This window comes from Acanthaster planci, linkage group LG01 (genome assembly GCF_054643075.1).
Source record: "Acanthaster planci isolate LZ-2023a linkage group LG01, COTS_SCS, whole genome shotgun sequence".
Taxonomy (NCBI): Eukaryota; Metazoa; Echinodermata; class Asteroidea; order Valvatida; family Acanthasteridae; genus Acanthaster; species Acanthaster planci.
Window position 1 is genome coordinate 36,143,242 of NC_141777.1, and position 20,960 is coordinate 36,164,201.

Below are 20,960 nucleotides of genomic sequence, written 5' to 3' on the forward strand. Positions count from 1 at the left end.
CACTTGCGGGGATCATGCGCCACAATTGTAATAGGTACTCTCAATAAAATAACATGCAGACCAGAAATGTGTACCGTGCTGGGAGTATGCAAGGCCTGCAAGAGCCGATTGGCACTATTGCAGCTTGAGACGTGGTTCCATCCAAGCAAGAGCACCAGTGGCTTGAGGGGTACAAACTCATCAGGCGAGAGCAGGGTTACCAGCTCACTGTACATCCCGTCTCGGATGAATGTCATGCTGGTGTCCTGTGCGACACAATATTCAAGCACACGAAAAAAACAGACGAAACTGTATGGGAAGAACCTCAAGGCGCTAAGTTAGAAGAAGATTTACACACAGGCAGCCTCACTTGATGAGGACTCTTTGCATGACAGAGAAAACATGCATGGAAATTTAATAATTAAAAGTTTTTATTGTACTCAAGCAGCCAATGAGTCAAATACTCTGAGACATCTTTTGATGGTAAGCAAGAAGAGCAAAGCCAGCAATTATGAAGCACACAATGATATGAGTACTCATAGAGGCTAACGCTAACAAACTTGGGTGGGCTATCAAGCAAACTCCAATCTTAATTACCAAGCACAACATGAAATTTCAAAATCCTAACTTCTGTGAAGACTGAATATGGCTTTGTCAACTTGAGACTTTCAATACTTTATAAGGAATGGAATAGGCTCAAAAGTACAAGTGTATGGAGTTGTGATTCATTCATCAGAAGTCATCTGCAAGGCAACTACGTGTACAAGCAAACTGCAACTCATTGCTGTGCCAACGGTTAATGTCCTTTTTACTTCAGTACTCCTGAGCTGATCTGTAACCCATGGGTGTTAATAATACCAGAAAGGAGGCACAGCTCTTTTCGAGGAGGGAGAGGGGAGCATGTACTCAACAGCAGCAGACCGACAAACTATCAACGCGGAGGTTCGATTCGGAAGCATTTTCATGGACACTGGTTCATTGCTTTTCCTCTTTCCTCTGTTCTTTTCCCTTACTTTTCCCCCATTCTTTCCAAGGGGGGAGGGGGGACGTTTTCCTCACTTTCTCACCACTCCCGCGCTGTGACCTTTCCTGGAAAGAACCCCACTTTTTCAACAGTGTCCCCCCCCCCACAAAAACAGACAAAGATGGACAGACTCGAAGACTGACCAGGACATTGGCGAGAATGTGTCTCTCCCTGGACAGCGCCTGGCAGAACATCTCCTTCCAGGCAAGCTCCCGGTCCTCCATGCGAGCCAGCCGCAGCATGATCCGCAGTTCCTGCGACAGCATGTCCAGCTTGGGGTGGGTCACCTCCAGCTGGGTGCTCAGCTCCTGGATCCGCTCAAGCCTCTCGATGCGGCACAGCTCCCTGACGAGGTAGGCTGATCCTTGGCCAAGCAGGGAGGAATACAGTGATTCCATCCTGATGTAAGCAGAGGCAGCAATTTTTCAATCACACTTTTGAAACCATTGTCACATGGTGTTTTGGTTCCCAGCACTCAACTTTCCTTTATATAAATCTGTCCCGCTTTGAAGGATTTGGCTGGATTGAAACCCACGCTAAACTTGCCATTGTGTTACATTGTTTAAAGCTCCTAGAAGCACAAATTGTGTGGTCCAGCGGAGTGCTTTGGACAGATTGAGACTAAAACTGAGCTCCTAAGCTTCATTTTAAGCTGTAAATAACTAATTCTCAATGTCATTGTTATACAGACAAAAACACTTATTTTACTTAGTGACAAGTTTGGTAATGCAAGAATTACCTTGGCTGTAACCGTAATGCACACAGCACTCCTGGCACCTTAACAAAATGTTTACATTTACAGTTTTCTTTTATATTTTGCTGTTTAGCATAACCCAAAAAAAGTGATTACTGTAAATTGTCAATGCTCCAATTTTTTCAGGGTCAGTTTATTGATTTATTTTGTTTACTGTAAATCATATTTTCAATTCTACCACTGGTGGTGACAACTACCGGTACAGTTGAAATGAGCCATGGATAATGATTTAAATCTAACCTACCTCAGCAGTTGGTGAGGGGGTTTAGTCAGGTCCAACAGATTCAGGAACAACAGTTCCAACTGCAGGTCCTCCATCTCCTTGCTGGGGTCCATCAGGGACAAGACCTTGTAGACCCGGCTCACCAGTTTTTCCCTGTTGCCCGGGGCCTGCCGCAGTGCCGAGATGTCCTCCATCAAGCAGTCCACGTACACCTGCTGCAGGCCCCGGTTGTGGGACAAGTGACGCCGGGAGCCGGCCGGGAGTGCCAGGTGACCCAGGAGGGAGTGGCCCAGGTGGGGGTCGCGTTGGACCACAGCCTTCAGGAAGACTCGGATCCTGTCTGTGAGGGACGGCGCGTGGGGGGTGGGCAACGGTGGGTTGCCCAGCTGCTCTGCATTCTTTATGTCCTGGATGTAGATGAAGAGGTTGTACACATCCTGCGGAAAACAAACAAGATGGGAATATAATATAGTGACAGTTGCCAACACAATGTGCTATACATGTAAATGTCCAAAACAATACAATATACGGCAACTGCCCTCCCATTCAAATACAGAGTCTGGACAAACTGCCCTTTCCATGAAAATCAAATGAGATACATGTGATTTATCTATGTACCAGGGAGGTGGGGCGTTAACATATGAAAAGTGGGTCGAATCTTTGACTCCTCAAATAGTATGAGGTTTTATTTAGAAACAATTTATTTAACTTAAAGAAGTAAATACAATCACTTCAGTGCTTGTGGTACCATGGCTACAGCTGCAAAGAATTTCAAAAAGGGTAAAAAAATCTCTTCCAAAACAAGTCTCGCATGAAGCTGTACCTGTACAACATCCGTGGGGGCGTAACTGCTGGCACTGTGCAGAAGAAGCCTAAACTCAACCAGTGTGCTCACAGAATGAGGTGGTCTCTCCTGAACGGAAAAAAAAAAATCAAGACAAGTGCAGATTTTCTGAAAGGAGATTTTAGTTGCAATGTATGTTGTTGGGTTTCTTGACTGGGTACCATAGGCCTAGCGTTTCCCCTGCCCAACCAGACCTCATGCAGACCATCTCCCTGATTGTAGTGCCACCTCATTAAGAAACAAGAAAAAAATTGAAGTGAACATAAACAACTGTGTAGTCTGTACAATTTTTCGTAATTACATGTAGATTGTTCACGCAAAGAAAGCCAACCAATGCAAGATTGGTTTACAATGGATAGAGGAACTGGCTGATAACAAAGCATGCATTAAAATGTACACAATGAAAGTATACCGTACAGGTACATGTACATGTAGGTTTACATGCACATGTATTACATGTACACCTTACATGTACGTGCACATATATAATGTCCATGGTGAATACATATCCTGGAAAACTTTAGGCCCTGCTGGCATGCTTGGCAATGCTTGCCGATGCATGCACTTTGAATTTTTTTACCACCTCTTTCCATCAAACCCCGAGGGAACTTCGACAAATTGCAACAATTATTACTGTTGGATTTCGACAGGGTATGGAAGAATGGAAAGAAAAGTCCAGACAATCGGCCCCAGGCCCAAAGGTCCTCTCACCATGGACAACTAGAGCTGCTGGATTAAAATTGATGATGACATTGCACACTCAACGTTCTTGTGAAGATGCTGCACATCAGTGACTCTACTAGGGTATGCTTCATACCAAGCGTCGCACTGTGTCCACCAAAGGGTCTCTGATGTACATACATGTTAGGTCTCTGACACAGTTTCCTTTCCAGTGAAGCTTTTGGAGGGCATTGAGTGAACTACAATGTACGTATAAAGGTACTGTGGTAAAAAATACTAGGGTGAAAAACACCATTTTTTTTGTTATTGTAAACTGGTTGGTGACATCTGTGACTCACCTCTACGTCAGAGCTTAGGTTTCTGTGTTCCTGCAGTGCCAACCAAGCCAGATGGTGTGCTGAAGGGACGCTCTCTGATGCCAAACTACACAAAATCAGATTCAAGTCAAATGCTAGGTGTGAAAGTCTTAGAGTATCAGGGCTGAGAAGGGCTGAGAGTGTAACAAATGAACTATGCAAGTTTCTCCTGGATGAAACTAGGGTAAGATATGATGGGCACCAAATGCCGTTACTGTGCATCTGGCTCCCATGCAAAGACACAATGGTTTTGTGCACATTCAGATGAATATCTGTCATTCATGTACAAGGTGCCATATGCATGTGAACAACTACATGTATGTGGCTTGAATTTCTTGCCCTTGGTGGTCAGTCAGTCAGTGCCTCCTGCAGTGTGCCACTCCACTCTATGGAACACTGCTGTATTACAGTGAAACTAGAAAGCACAATGCCTTGTCCCCTAGGGTACAGGAAAATATGATGGTACATGTATGTGAACACTAACACTGTGTCCCGCATAATTAAATGCTTGGAAGTACATGTACATGTTCGTAGCAACCCAGTGCATGTACAGTTCCTGCATGGACTCTATTGTTGAAACAATGGACATCATTCCTCAAAGAAAATTTTATTGTACTAACATTTTCGAACAAAGGGTAAATCAAAAACTAACATTTATAAGGATGAGCAAAGAAAATGATGGGAGCAGGGTTTGAACTTGCAGCCTCCAGTATACCGTACTGGCGCTCTACCAACTGAGCTATCCAGCCCTATCTTGGTGGCTCCTCCAAATTTATAAATATCTTCATTCAGGGGACTCTAACCAAGAGCTACAGTACATAAAAACTCAAACAAATTTAAGACTGTACTACATGTACAATGTACCTGCAATCGAATGGATGCTCAACTACAGCCTCCAGCACTTTTCTGACGCTCGGCTCAAGCCACTCCCCCTCCCCATATTTCTCCAGCAGTGTTGTGCCGCATGCCCTGACCAGCTCCCACTGGCCCAGGTGGAGATGGTTGCAGAAGGCCACAAAGAGCTGCTGCTGTGACACTTTCTCCTCCTGGCCGAAGGGATGAGTGCTGGTAGAGGTAGGGGTGTAGGCAGCCATCATTAACTGCTCACCAGGTGGCTTTGATGACTTTACTTCGATGTAATAATCCAAACTACATGTAGATGTATATCCTGTTTAGTAATACATAGGATTGTTTCATTAGTGACTCTGATGGGGACATCCAGGGTTGATGTTTAACAAGCCAGTTTAATATTTCAAAAGGTAACATTATTCGAGAGGTCATTCACAAGCTCAAACATGTTCATCGCAGTTGAACAGCATACAGTCACACTGACAGGGCTGAACTTGAATGCCAACTGCCATTCTGGAATGACCTCGGACGTGCTTCATTTGGACATCTGTTGGAATACCAGGATACTAGGATCACCAAGCCCACTTGAAAAAAAGTCCCCATTTAGAGGGGCATTCCCTCTTTCGGGGGACTGATATTGTCTCTGAATAAAAAGGGACTTCTCTGAGTTTAGGGGCACTCTGTTATTTTAAGAATAATTTGGTGGTGTTTTTTTTTCAGATGGTCGCAAATGTTAACAATCTTGAATCTTGTGCAAATTTATTGTACTCCATCCCGAGACCATTTGTGTTTGAAGAAAATCCATTGATGGGATAATCAACTCCGGAGAGAGTCACCACACTAAATCTGTCGTTTTAAATTTTTGATTTCCAGAGCAAATACGCAGAAAAGATCCACAAAATATTTACCAACATAAAGGAGAAACCTTGTTCTTTTCAATGATATACTTTTCAGGGAGACTTGCATGCAATTTCAAGTCAGAATTGTCTGTTGACTTTTTTTTTCAATGGAGTGATCCCGATCACAGGCGCGGCCATCTTGATTTTTAATGTGTGATGTCATATTCTCAGGTTTCCTAATTTTTGTATGTGAGAGTTTGGTGCATGTAAATAATTCTAGTGAGAATTGGATAGAAAATGAAACAAGCTTTCATATGGTACCAAACTTTGACGAATTTGGTGTACTCTGAAGGTAGTAAAACGATCTACATGTACATGTATGGAGAAGTTGTGAATCAAAAAGGTATTTTTATCCCATAACATTTTTCGGTGGGGAAAACCTACTTAAAAGGAGGTTGAAGAGGCTAGAAAGAATGATTTTTGGGAACATTATCCAATACAATGGTATAAAAACTGTGACACCTTTTTATGTCACACTACCACCGCAAAAAAACTTTTATGAAATGTATCATTTTGGATTATGCCTGCAAAATGTGTTTCAAGGCTGAGTGTGTATTGTAACATAAGATGGGCATCTGAACTGAAAATGAGAAGGAAAGTTTTGGTGAATAAATTTGGATGAATAGGCTAATCATGCCTTGGCTTTTTATCAGTTTCAACAAGTGGGACTAATTAATAGAAACAATGATACATATTATCAATTAACACAAAAACTTTTTGAGCAAAATTAGGAATGTACATGTACAAGTGGCATGTTTGGTCGTTCGTTGCTGTAAACATGTGTACATGTGACACTGTTCATTTTTTTGAGCACAGACTTCTGTTTATGCATATCCTCTTGAGTCATGAACTGAACACCACCAAATAGTATTAAGAATGTCAGGGACTATCATGTGGGGCTGTTCTTTCTGGTTCTTCTGGTACAATTAATTGTCCGGTTCCACAAATTGTCTGGTTCTGCAAAATCTAGAAAATGGTCTTTGTTTTCATAAAGATGGACGGGCAAAGACTTGGTTTATAGTTCTGTCAGACAGTTTACTTGAAGATCTTTCAGAAAAAAATTATTTTACTTGCGGACCCACCGCATGGAATCACGAAGAGCGGCTACGACTGTTTTTTTGCCGATCGTAGTTCACAGAAACTGTGCCTGTGCATTCTGCGCTATGTTGTGTTTGTCGCTCTTTTACACAATCATCACAGTATTTTTTTTTAAACCAGTGACCGTGCTGCCATCAGAAATACATGTAATCTGATTTCCCGTCCTGAAAATATGAGGTATGTGCTCTGTAAAAATCTGCAAGTTTTGGACACAAAAGTAACTGCAAGACTTTTGTCCAGCTCCGCGAATAAGTTTCAGCAGACCAAAGCTGGAAAATGGGTGTCTGGAAATTGGGCATATAACCTCGTTATACACTATACGTGTACATGGTACGTTGAAGAATAAAAAATTCTTTGTTTTAATGCTGACTACCATTATACATGATTTGGTTTTTTAATTTACTCACTCCACAACATGCATAAAGGCAAATCTCTCCAAACTGACCTCCAAAAATTGATCAATGTTATAAATCTTCAGTAAATTTCTTATCTCAAAAGAACTGACTTTAATGCCATGGGGTATTTCAAATGCTGGTGAATGGAGCATGTTGGAAAAGTGGGTAAATGCACTTGAAAGAATAAATCTGAACATTTCTCTTTCAGCCACAAAGAAGGCAACAGATTTTTGTATAGATATAATGGACTCTACAATTTCTTGAAAAGAAAGCTAGTGGTCCAGATTGCTACTTACAATCACGGCCTTTTCCAGTCTTTTTTTGTTATTATAATGATGTAAATAGGGCGGAAACGATACACCTGTGTCACGATACGATACATGCCAAACGATGCGAAATGTATTTTGATACATGTACATGTACATCTGAATTATAAGAACAAATAAAATCATGACAACTGAACACACTCAGCTTGCTCAGGACCCAAGCAACTGTAATGAGGAAAGATAATGCTGGTTTCAAAATACTTACATTTCAGCAAACTTCATGAACTTGGGAAAATATCAAGTTTTCAATGTGTAATTTTATCAGATTTATAAAGCTCATACAGTTGATAGGCCTAGTTGTTATATGAATTCTTTAATTTGGATTTAGCCACACGAATTAGCTATACTTGATGAAAAAAACCATGTGCATACTGCGGCTTCGAGTGCGTTGTACTAAAACATAGAACATGTACATACATGTATATACACTGGACAGCAAAAGGAACTTGCCACTTCTGTCATAGGCCACACAAAAGCACTCTCCACCAAGCAAAAATGATCCATGAATGGACAACATTTTAAACAACCAATGACAAAGTGAACACCTGTTTTGTCAAAATGATGTCCATGAGTAGTTTCTGTATAGGGATGCCATCCTCACTGCATACACATTATTGAAAAGTAATGATTGTGACTTCTTTATTTCATCCTGTAACATTGATTTCTGCGTAAAACTTAAGGCTCATTCTGTTACATTCTGTGACTTTTGATTCAGTTACCAAGTTGCTGTGCATGTCAATTTCTTCTTTGTTATAAAGATAATCACTTGATTTGGGCATGAGATTAGTAAGGGGTCTTGCAGCATACCCGTGCACCCGTGTGAATTTTTATGTGTGGCCTTTGACAGAAGTGGCAAGTTTCTTTTGCTGTCCAGTTTACATAACATACATGTACATGTACGTAATGTGCGTGTGGCCAAGTTTATATGAGCACTGCCATCGCACATGGTTAATCAGTGATGCGTCACCTGAACTTCAGTCTGGTAGCTGTGATCACATCAAAACTGTACAAGAGACACTGCAGCACTAAGGAATCAGTTGTTGGCACTCTTGTGCTGACACGGCATGCTTTGTGTGAATGGTCTGCTAGAGGCTGGCGCGCTGTGACGTTTGCAGGACATTAACATACATGTACAGTTCAAATTGCTATTTGAACAAGATGGCGACATCGCGTTCGACGAGAAGACCGTGTCCAATTTGAAGGGAAAATTTCTCTTTTCTTCCCAAATGTGAGTAAACCTTTTCATCATTATCCCTAACTCCCTAGGCCCTTTTAGCTAGGGACCTTCCTCAATCCTTTAGAATCCTCCAATTTGGGGTGAAAACAATTGGATTCTTCCTAAATCCTTCGAAATCCTCCAAAATTTCATGAAAATGTTACTTGGAGGTGTGCCCACTGCCTAAATCCTTCAAAATTCTCTGGCAATTCCTGTCATTATGTTGAGGCAGTGCGAATGGCATTCTTGAGCAGTGCGGTTGATTCAAAAGAAATATCGGGCTGAATATATGCACGACTGAGCAGGAACAACACAAGGTCTAACCCACGACCTTCAATCATGGCATCCTTCACAATCAGCCATGCACTTTACCATTCACCCTCAATCCTCCAAAACCACCCGAAGGATTTTGGAGGATTGAGGAGAGTTTACTGAAAACTCTGATTCTCACTTGATCCTATGCCGGGTGCATTAGACAGTTTAAGGACCATTTTGGAGGTGAATTTGGAGAATTTTGATTGGGGGTACAAGCTATTTTGAGTGAAATGAATCAATAGAAGCAAAACCTATGCAAGGTACTTGGACCCTACTATCACCCGTTCATATCCAAATGTTAAGTGTTTAATTTGTAGGGTTCAAGTTACTCAGACTACAGGTGTAGGCTACATGAGGCATGATCATGAATCATGACGATGCCTTACTGTACCTAGCCCAGGTGGACTCCCTGACCATACTACATTATGGAGGGAGTCCAGGATATACATGTAAAGGGTCGAAAAACTTTACAACTAAAATTTTCTACACTTCTACCTTCTTACACATGTATAAGCCAATTTCACGTCTGTAAATCCCATGCATCCTTATTTCCACAGCTGGTAGGTTAAGAAATTTTACATATCATCACAACAGACAGAAACAGGAAAATAAACTCGGAAGTAACGCTGTTTTCAGCCGTTCTCCTCCTGTGCATGCAGTTTGTACAGTGTGTGTGTGTACAATTATTCAGCCTGCGCTAGCACTCTGCATATTGTTCCCAATCTATACCATCACTCTTGCCTGTGCATCACGATCATCATGCCTGCAATGTAATCCTCCTTTTATGCCTCATTTATCAAGATAAGATACTGTTTAATTTTAACATAAATCAGATCTCTACAATATTGTGTATTTATACATCTTTAATCAATAAGAATCTGCAAACAAATGAAACACTTCAAAGAGATCATTGATGGACTTATTCCCATACAACATGTGCAAGCATCCTGCTTAAAGCCGGCTACACTGACTGAAGTTATTCTTATAGCATAGGTCTAGCAGGTTGTCTCGTAAATTTATATTTATAACCCAAATATAAACCAGAATAAAATATGAACGTTTTAGGGGTAATAGGGTTATCAGTCAGTCTGAAGGCCCTGATCAGACAAAAACGGAAACTTTTCATCGGCAGGCGGGTTAAAGCCTGGTACCATTCACAGCCTCCGTGTAGCAGGCATGCAACAGACCCTAACTAGCTATCACACACGCGTAGTGTGTACACGCAGCTCGGATTCCTATACGATGTACATGTGTGCATTTTGCAACTCGAATTACGTTTACAACCATGAAAAACAGTAACATTATCTCTGAAAGTACTTTCCTTCGATTTTACAGTCCATCCATGGTTCGTTCTGAAATTTAACCCCCCAGAGAGATAGATAAGGTCATGAAGAGCATGTAAACCTGAAATCAGTTTCTTCAAAAAGGTAAACCAAGAACAAATTAGAACCAAGTTTTTGGTTGTCTTGAACACAAGCCCTTTTTAGAACCTGGACGTCAGTCGTAATGCACAGTAATGTCAGTATTTATTCAGTGACGAAGACTGGCGTCCAACCAAGACCTGGGCAATGCTGATTGCTGGGCTAGGCCTAAATTGTAAATCATAATGGCTTACCATGCTTACCAAATACACCTATGATCATATCATCTCACCTGCATAAGCCTTTAACGTCTCGTTCCATTGTTCAGCATGTTATTGTCCAGAACAAGATCCGCACGTGACGTTCCGGAGTACTATTTTAATAAAACTCGTTCAGCGAAACTTGCAGGCGTAACCCTCGTCCTCCACGCAGATTTGACAGATGATAAACACTCGGCATGATGGTCGCACTAAATCCCAACGTCACTGGTATATACAATATGAGCAAGACGCTTCCTCAAAATGGCATCCGACTATTTGCCCTTTTCAAACTTTCGACTTTGTTTTGGCATCGGAATTCAAGCAGCAGATATATGAATTTGCTAGGCTCCCAACTTCTGAGATTCTGACTCCACATATCCACTTTATTTTTCTACTGCTGAAAATATGTCACTCTTCAATTCAATTTCAACTGTTGGAGTATTGCCATTTTGTTTGAACAATCAATATTTGTTCAGGTCAGAGACACCACCGTGGATATTGGGCCAACATTTTACATTACACCAAAGACGAAAGTAATTTGGGGTGCTTCGACAGGGCACCTGGAGATTTCTGTAAAAATCCCATGGGGCGATTTTTATCACAAGAATTGTTTCAATTAGGTTTCTTTTAAGAACTGAATGTTTAAACCCTTTTCGAAATGGATTCAAGCCTTAGCATAGCTGAGATTTCATTGGGAGGGCACAAGCTTTCAGTGGTGTGTTTTTTCAAGCAAGTTTTTCAATTAGCGGCCTTGTTAATTCGTTTTCTTATTTGGGGGCACCTGGATGGACACCAGGAATTTGTGGGGGCTGGGGGCGTGCCCCCCCCCTTCCCGACACTCCTGGATTCAAGAGCTGATTCAGAACCTTTTTCCTTGGGGGATGTGTATGGGGGAATAAGTTTTTTATCATAAAAAAATTGCTTAGAGCAGGGAGGGAAGCTGGCCTCATGGATCCACCAGCACAGTGCAAGGACTCGGAGCTAGAGGAAGTCGATATTTTGTCCATGGAACTTCGAAGTATTAAAGTAATGAGAAAAGGAAGATTTTGGAAGAACAGAGGAATAGTAAGCTTATTCATGCAATGAAGTGAACTGTATGCCATCAGGCTGTTGGAAGTGATGGATCACCAGAGGTAGACGCGGTGAGGAAAATACAGTGAACTGGCCGTATTCAAAGATTGTACGGAAGTTCTCGGAGAAGCCGTCTCAAATTATATAGGCTTTACATGTGTCATTAGCAACAACAGCAGGACGACCATCAAAGTGGGGGCCATTTGTTAAACCATCACACATCAGCCATGACAGGACCTGCCAAAACTTGATTGCCTACACAGTGGGGTATCCTTTGGGGACCATCTCTGATCCAGGTTTTCAACCCACATCCAGGGAGGGGCCATCACATTTTTTTCTACCCAAATTCTGAAAGTTGTTTTAAAACCTTGTTAACAGTCGTCAATCCTTCAATTTCAATATAGTTTTACATAAACCCTAAGGGGTCAGAGGGTTACTCAGGGATAAAATGTGCATTTCCAATCTGTTCCTGTAAAATGAATCAACAATTTATATTCAGCGAAATCAAAACTAAGAACCACGTAGGAAGTGTACCTTTCCTGTTCATTTCCGATTAACTATGATGAACCAAAATGTTTCCCAAATGCTGGTTTTCAGTTTTCATAACAACACTGTAATCCAACGGAAAGCAGCAATGAACCGAGCCATGGAGGAATGACTGAGCATAGTTTTCAAGCAAATCTGTCAAGCAAATATATTCAACAGCAAAATGCCTTTGGAAACTAAAACACTCCAATTACACAACATTAGCCGAGTAGTTTATGGAAACAGAAGACACCTTTAATCGCTCTTTATTTACATAGTGAGGCAAACTAAATTAAACTGCTTCTCTTTCAAGAGTCATGTACTCCGTTTTATAAAAGACTACTTCAATAACTTGCCTGAAACAGAAAAGAAAGTAAAAAAAAAAAAGATAAGAATGAACAAGAAATGTGAAATAATGTTTAAATGACAATACAGTGTATTAACCCGAACTGTTTCATCTAGTAACAATACAGGGATATCTCCTTACCAACTGCACTTTGGTATGCAACTTTCAGATTCCTCCCAGTTTTTGTAAGAAGTTTACCAGATTTCTCTTCTACCAACTTCCATGATTTTACTACAATGAAAATCTCAACATGGATATCACAAAGGAAAGGACTAGATTAGTGCCAAAAAATAATCCACATTCCCATGTACCTTTCCATGAAAAATTTGGTGCTTTGATAGAGCTGCATGAAAAGTCACTTGGTGAACAAAATATCTACTCGGCAATAACCAGTTACTGGCTAAAATGTCATGTGTTGTACTTGGCTTGTGACTGATACTCATTTTCTGCTTAGCAGCTCTATGAAATTCAACCGACCCTTTTCTTGTTTTACTTATTTGTTCCATTTTGTTCCAAGTGCTAGTTCATTTTTGGTTCCATTTTAAACTCCTACAATTTGTGTTTCCCCATTCCTATGCCTATCTTGTCAAGCTAAGGAAACAAAGGAGTAGTATGTGACTTTAGAAATGCAAAAACCCCAGGAAAAAGTAAAAAAAAAAAAACTAAATATGAATATACCACAAAAAAAAAAAAAAACCAAAAACCCCAGCCCCCCCCCCAAAAAAGGAAAAATAAGAGAACAAAAATCCAAAATGAGAATCTTGCACACCCAAAACTGATACGTAACAAATTACCTGAAAGTTGTTGCATCATGTTTGTGAACAAAATGTTTGTGATAACACCTGTTAATACTTATTGAACACTATTTGTTAACTTTAATATTACTCGTCTTTAATAACCCTTTCTCATAACTGCTGTCAGAATTTAATACACTTTTTAGATGAACAATACAAAAATTGAGATAAATAGTTATATTACAAGTTCAAAAATGTTTAGAAATTCTTACAACTTAGGAACAGAAGTGCTTGGATAATCTTGGTTTACAAGGGAACTACCATCTGTTCCAAGAAACACAGTAAATCACCACCTTAAGTATTCATTTTTTGACTAAACATTTTAAATCTGGCTTTATCACTCTTCTGTGCATCAAATTTCACAGTCAATGCAGTAGATGGTTTAAATCTTTACTAAGGATGTTTTCGCTCGATACATCACGACTCATGTCACCAGTACATTTGAGTCTGCAAATCCAACGGGATGCTTTTTGAGATGCTTGGTGGGGACAAACATACCAGTCCCACGTGATGCCAATGACAGCGAGCCCGTCAGTAGGGAACGCTGTGCTTACCACCACCAAATATCTCCAAAGTCTCCTTTGGGCTGACACTCAAGCAATTTGCCTCTAAATGCCATTCTACCTTTGGAAATTGATCAAAATGGCTTCCCAGCAGTGTGCATGTCCACAATGCCTAGCTTATAGAGGGCGCTATTTATTCAGAAGAGCCATTGCTAGGCTGCCTTTAATTATCCCTGTTAACACAAATGAACCATTTTCCTACAACTGAATTAACAGTGGCTGGAAAAACTTTGCCAAACCAGATGAAAACAGTGTCTCTTACACACAAATTATTTTGGTCAGTAGTACATAGCACGTTCTGGAGAATGTATTCCCGTACAAAAACAATCAAGATGAAAACATTTTCTTAAATGGTACATAATATATGTATTTCACATTATGGTTGGTGATTGCAGTTTCTATGTTATTCACTAGATAACCAGTGCTTGAAAGTGAATTTTTGGTGGCATCCATAAACTGCCTCATTCCATTTTAGAATTTAAGAACGTGATTCAAAAATTTACTACATAATACTTGTACATCAGTGAAAAAAAAATGGATGGACCAAACCTAACGGGAATGTACAGTGTATAGCTCTACTACCTTTTCATATAACCTTCATATCTTTTCTACACAAGCAAAAAGTCATGTTACAACTGAAATACTTCATAAGAAGGCCAAGTACGGTTAACGAGCAAAGATTACAGACTTGACCTGAAAAAGAAAATGCCCTTGGAGTGCCTTTTCCCATTTTTGCATGCAGCAACCCTACTTCCGCACGTGGTAACGTGAAATGACGAGTTGCCAACATTTTGAATGTCTTCATCTGTCAGCAACTCAAGTGAAGTGATCCTATGAGTCACACTTGTGCAAGAACTGCAGCACACAGAGCGTTTGCCTTCTGAGCGTTTCATGGCCCTGATTCTGAGGAGTCCTTAATTCTTATCTCCGTCTGGGTTTCTTCTTGGGCGGCTGCTCTTTCTTCGACGGCGAGTCCTTTCCTCTGCCCTCCTTGCCACCGGCGACGCCGATGCCCATCTCCTTCAGCCGCTTCTCAAAGAATGTCCTGAGCTTGGTGCCTGATTTGTAGGTGTCGCTCCAGGGCTGGTTGTACTGCTGGCAGTTGGTGAAGATCAGCTGAACATCAGCGACAAACTCGGTGGCCGTGCGGTACTCCATGGCGTTGACTTTAGTCTGCATGCTGGCGAAGTCCATTGGACGCTTGATGATCTTGTAGTAGTCGGGCACCTGGCAGTAATTGCGAGAGAGGAGGCATTAACACAACTTATTTCACTCCAGTTCACTCAGATAAACTGAAGAGAAAAAGTAACTGTCAACTGCGTAAGGAGGTTAACTTATTGTTTTTCTCATTTTGCCTAACTTTGAAAAGAAAAAAAAACAAACAAACGAATAGTAAATATGTCATGTTTGACATAAAAGCAAAAAAACAGAAATTTGGCACAATATTTAAACAATATCCATTCTATCATTTCTATGCAGGAATAAGAGATGGAATGATTTTAGATAGCAATGGCATCCCTTCATTGGGGAAACCACCATGACTGTGCACAGGTTCGCAACAAATTTCTGCAGGAAACTACCCTCTTTATGCGCTTGGCACTTACTTTAAATCTACACCACCAGCTTCTCTATTCACTGCCAGCGGGGGTAATTCTACACAATGTGCACACCATATCACTCATTACTAATATGAAAATTACTCAAATGACTCAAATATTCATAAATGAGAGCCAAATTATCATTGGTCAATTCACAATCACTTGCCATTCACTACTTTGTTGTTACAGAAGTGTGTATGCAGGGATTCACTCACAAGTCAAAAATACACGAATCTACTGATCTGTTTCCCAGGAACAAATCAGTGGAACACAAACATCTACAGGGCTACGCTGCACACGAATAAATGCATGTAAATTAAGCACGACGGGCTATGCTACCTTTCCCTTGCTCTTGAAATTTGAATAGCCAATGAGTATGCATGAGGCGTGGTAATGCAAATATAACATAGTTTACTTCAAGAGGTTAGCTGATATTAGCTCCTCTCGTGAGAAAAACTTACTTTGTCAACTTCCAAAACCTTGAGGAGGTAAAATTGACAATCCACCCTCAAATACGTGAATGTAATATCAAACCATACCTAACTTCAATGCTCCTTTTTAATATCTGATTCCTTTTACATGAACTGCTATTTGGTTTCCCAGCAGCTGCGCATGATCCCTTGTATCCCGCTCCTAATTTCTCAATGGCTATCTCACTACAGTAGATTCTCGTTATAGCTCTCTCTGATACAAAGCCCCGATATAACACTCGATATGAATTTTCATTTCCCCAACTGCATATCCATTCACTGTGTACATTTTTCTGTGGTAACAGTGCTCCCATTTACAACGCTTTTTGGGATATAACGCTCATGATTTTTGACCCCGAGAACCATATAAAGCATGTGAAATGATTCCAGTTACAGCGTTCTTTACCTTGGAGAATTAGATTCTGTGAAAATCAACGCATATGAAACCGCATCGCAAGGCCATCGATTGGCCAGCCATCATGGACACCAGTAGTTTAGCGATCACAGAGTGCAGACATGCACTGGAACTTCCGCGGCGTGATCGCGAGCACGTGTTCACCACGGTGAGCCATGCCCGCGTGGCTTTGCTGTGGCGACATAGTAGTGATTATTTCCCACTTTTATTTATTCTTGTGGTGTGGTTTGGGGCACAAATACTCAACATTGAGATACTACATGTAATTTTTGTTACCTAAAGGTTTCTTTCTACCGCTAAATGAAATCAGCAGCTTAAATTGTACGTGTATCTTCGTGTAGCAAATCTCGTCTTTTCGCCGATTGTGTTCGGCGTGACAGGTTGGTTCTGTTTTCACTTGGGTTTTCTAATGACATATCACTTTCTGCAGTCACACGGTTATTGGGAAAAGTCAGCGATTGGATTGTCCATGAATGGGTACGCAGTAGCAGTCAGGATGTCGCAGTGGGTGTAGATGCAGTGCGTGTGCCGTGATGCAGCATGCACGAGGTCCTGTGGTGGTTTTTGAAGAGATCTGGTACTGTTTTTTTATCGGTGTCAAGAAAACGTCGAGATAAATGGATACAAGGCATATACTACGAAAATTACGGCGCATACATCTGCCAATACATGTACATGTAAACAACATTCACACACATGACATACATGTACAAGTACATGTGCACATGTTGCGCGTCCATCCAGTCGGTTACAGCGCCGTGCGGTTATAACATTCAAGTCTGTTAGGTCCCCTTGAGAGCGCTATAACAGGAATCTACTGTATCTCCCTGCTATACCAAACGTGACCACTCACTGCCTTCTTGCTGACCGCCGAGAGGAAGGGTCTGGACTCTGGATGCTTGACCAACTCCTTCAGGAGCTCCTCGCACAGGTGCAGCTGCCTCATTTCTTGGCTGCCGCGCCCGCTGGAAGACTGCCTGCGGTACGTAGATGATGGCCCTGAATCCTCCGATGCTGAACCTTCTATAATAGTTTGTAAAAAATTGGACATTTCACCACACAAACGAACAAAATTGGATGCTATTCAGGCAGAATCCAAATTGGACAATTTTTTGGCTGGGGTTTCAACTTGTGCAGCAACAAACTATAGTGAAGCTTTGTGCAATAGACAATAGTAACTAAGTAAAATGCAACCTTAAATGATATTTATCTTCCTATGTACCTGAATCCAAAATGGCTAATCCTGTGTCAATAGTAACCGGCAAGTATAGATTGGTTGATTCAATTGTTCTGATGTGGGGTAGGGGGGCTTTGTTACATAAAGAAGCCTCTTCAAGAATTGTAATCTCTGTACTCCTTACCATCGAGCGACTGGCTCCTTGATCGCTGCAACCTTTTGCCCCCTCCGTTTATTGCCGTCAGCACTACCTTGACGCCCTTCATCATATTCAGCTTCCCAGCGTCCACGTCCGGGGTGGAGGACCGCGAGTCTGCCGACTGCCTCCTGCTGCTCCGCCCTTCTGCCTGGCTCCTGGAAGGCTTTGCCTCTTGGGGTGTCTTTGCTGATGCCGCCTTGCCCTTTCCGCTCGCCGGCATCTTGGCCTGCGACTTGCCTCCTTTCGATGCCATTTTGGGAGGGTTCTTTGAGGCAGATACCTTGGGTGTGGCATCCTTGGGTGAGGCACCCTTATGGGTGGATTTCTTAGAGCTGGCCCCTCCCTTAGGTCTTGATTCCTTGTTGGAGCTCCTAGCAGCAGAGGCTAGACTCTCTAAAGTTGGGTGACAAGTGTTACTAGCAAGTAAGAAAAAGGTTCAGTGACAGCATTGATTGTGGAATCAATCAAAGTTACTGACAGATACCCAGTGACTACATTACGGATTTGTGCCAGGCATTGTAAAACATTTTAGTTGTGCAAGTAAGAAAATGCCACTTTTTCAGGGTTCCCACAGAACATCTGGAAGTCGAAGTCCATGACTGGTTCAGGACTCTCTAGGATTAAAATATGACAGTATCCAAGCCATTTTGCAAGGAAAGGTTGCTTGTTATCATGACCTGAGAGAGAACCAGACACTTGACCAGCAAGGACACAGCCTGTTAATTTATCATTATTCCGTTATCACATCAACAGTGGCCATCAAAGATAACCCTTGCAGGATCTTGATTTCCATGTCTTTTCCAGGATATGTTTTCTCCAACAGGATTCCAGAACACCCAATTTTTCTCCACTTCCCCTGAATTTTTCACGACTCTCCTGGACAACTGTTTTCTAGGATATTTCAGGATTTTCCATGACCCTTTGGACCCTGCTTAAATTTGAATCAACATTAATCAGGTTCCTTAAAATTCTACATTCTCCCAAAATAGCAAACAACTCTGCTAACCTGCTTCTTTCCATATGAGGCAACAGCCCTTCCCCCAAAATGTATGAAGTCACATGCCCTGGAAGTGCCCACAAAGTGGCATACGGTGAATTTTTAGAAAACCTACCCTTTGTTTTGTTCGATCGCTGATTCTTCGAAGGTTTAACTGAGGCCTTCTTGCACACTTCACAACTCCACTGACCCTTGGGCACGCGGGCCAATGGTGGCTTGCAGCACTCCATGTGGAAGGCCTTGGGGCACGTGTCGCAGCAGATCAGCTCCCCGCCATGGCCACAGTTTGTACAGGTGTCGTCGTGGGCATCACTCCCAGAGGCCCTGTGTGGGGAGGGGGGGTACAATGGGAATTCTGAATATAGAGCATTTGAGGAGAACGGTTTCAGAAAGGCCCATGCAAGAAGTCTGTGAGCTTTGCGAGCAAAACGACCCTAAAGTGAAGAAAATGGATTAGTAAGTAATGGGTTCTGTCATGCCTTCACATGTATTAGGCCTGACGGCTGACGGACTACTTAATGCAAAGGATACAATTTGGATTTCATGACTAATTAGACTCTATGGTGTTCCCGGCAGCTGCAGCACAAAGCCCACAACACTGCCGACTAGCAACAAAAAAAATGCATGGGGTAGAACTGGAGACTTGCGACTCGTAGGTTTGAGCCTTTCTGCTGTCTCATACACAATAGTGAATAGAAAAATAATATCGAAGCAAGGCTTTCACATTTACATCAATATCTCTCTTAAAATCAGCCATGTGAGCTGAGCAGGCTGATGCTTGTTGTTTCATAAGTGAACTGAAATTGAAGTGGCTAGCTGCTGATGGACGTGATTTAGAAAGTAACGAGGCATGCATAGGACATTAGATAAGCAGACGGACAAATACACAGAGACTTCATGGAGACTGATGAGATATTCAACCTGCCACAGTATGTGCTTCCAGTGGCAAAGACAGACAGCGCGTTGAGCTTTCCCCTGTGTACCGTTTTGTAAGCTAAGCACGGTGAAAAAGGAAGTTCGGCCCGCAGAAAATTTGAACAAACCCCAGAAGGAAATCCATTTGCTAGTGCAGGCCATGGTTGTAATCAGTGTTATAGCCAGCCATATTTTAGTGCAGGATAATTTTGTAAAAGCGAACGGAGGGAGCGAAGTGACGAGAGTCTCGCGGGTCACGGCCAGGGGTCCCCTTTAATAACCACTTGCTGCCGGGGGCAGTTATCAATGCTGATGATTCTGGTCCGGGATAATTATCATTTTTTTTCTGTTTTCAAAATTCTTTAAAAATTCCTATCTTCATTTACTGGACACTTACAAACACGTGAAGGACTGTCTGGTGTCCACTCTAGTCTGACAGACAAAATCTATTGACGCCCGAGTATTTCAGCCAGGCCTGCAACCTTGTAAAAAAAGCCCAGATTGTGCAGTGTTATATAACTTTCTTTTGTTCATGAACCTGGCTCAGTGTGCTGCTGACCTCTTTTCAATAGGGGCCAGATTAGCAGGCAGAGGTGCTGTGTGGCTAATCGCTATGGTGGTGGAGCGCTTTTGTCCCTGGTGGTAATCCGCTCGCTCTAAATACCCCGAACAGTGGTATAATACTGTTTCAAAACAAGGCTGGATTATCTCGACTTTTGAGAGTGAAAAAATGTCGGTAATGCCCAGCAGCCTGGTCTTTTGTTCCGAGTACAGTCTTTTGTTACAAGGCCCTGTTCCCTTTTAAATTTCAGGGGGTTTTGGGAGCTGTTTCACTGAACCCGGGAGGTATTTTAAGTGAAGTCATATAAGGCCAAAAAATAAGAATTCTGCTTCCGATTGCATGCCTCTCAAGAATAAGGTCAGTATGTCAGAAATGGCATTAATGGGTACAAAAGCATCCAAAAATTGTCTCAATAAGTGATAAAAACCGGTCTTAATCCTAGCAAAAAAATTTTACGGTAGAAAATTCACTACAATAATGTACAATTCACACAATGCCAGTCAGGTGATCATGATGGCAAACTGGCCAACGATGTCCGTGTATCGCGAGGTAAGCATGCATGATGCATGCCGACAGGTGGATGATAAACCTCGTGCTGCGGCAGGAAATTTTGTGGAAACATGCTCGCTTCAAGTACGAGAAAACCCACCTAAAAGTAAACTCCTGAACACAGAGAACACACACAGAGAAGAGACCAAGTTCTGTGAATTATCTTGCAGAAATCCTCTTGTAACATCGATGTTTTTTC

The 20,960-nt window shown here is 41.7% G+C and overlaps 2 protein-coding genes across 8 annotated transcripts in view; both read right to left on the reverse strand.

The window, feature by feature from the left end:
- Window positions 1-10,776, reverse strand: part of LOC110981432 (uncharacterized) — a 53,148-nt gene extending 42,372 nt beyond the window's left edge. For all 5 annotated transcript variants that reach the window (XR_015423385.1, XM_087130083.1, XM_022239014.2 and 2 more), the window contains exons 1-7: window positions 10,613-10,776; window positions 4,726-5,029; window positions 3,844-3,928; window positions 2,804-2,893; window positions 2,002-2,417; window positions 1,147-1,402; window positions 75-245 (exon numbers count right to left, since the gene is read on the reverse strand). Coding sequence is in view for 4 of the 5 variants with exons in the window: in XM_087130083.1 (XP_086986209.1) it covers window positions 75-245; window positions 1,147-1,402; window positions 2,002-2,417; window positions 2,804-2,893; window positions 3,844-3,928; window positions 4,726-4,958 (1,251 nt within the window). In the remaining variant the exon portion in view is untranslated. The remainder of the gene's footprint in view (window positions 1-74; window positions 246-1,146; window positions 1,403-2,001; window positions 2,418-2,803; window positions 2,894-3,843; window positions 3,929-4,725; window positions 5,030-10,612) is intronic.
- Window positions 10,777-12,409: 1,633 nt separating this feature from the next.
- baz1a (bromodomain adjacent to zinc finger domain 1A) overlaps window positions 12,410-20,960 on the reverse strand; it is a 28,489-nt gene continuing 19,938 nt past the window's right edge. For all 3 annotated transcript variants that reach the window (XM_087141003.1, XM_087140997.1, XM_087141002.1), the window contains 4 exons: window positions 18,851-19,059; window positions 17,724-18,131; window positions 17,216-17,385; window positions 12,410-15,106 (listed from right to left, as the gene is read on the reverse strand). In XM_087141003.1, coding sequence (XP_086997129.1) covers window positions 14,801-15,106; window positions 17,216-17,385; window positions 17,724-18,131; window positions 18,851-19,059 — 1,093 coding nt within the window. In that variant the 3' untranslated portion in view covers window positions 12,410-14,800. The remainder of the gene's footprint in view (window positions 15,107-17,215; window positions 17,386-17,723; window positions 18,132-18,850; window positions 19,060-20,960) is intronic.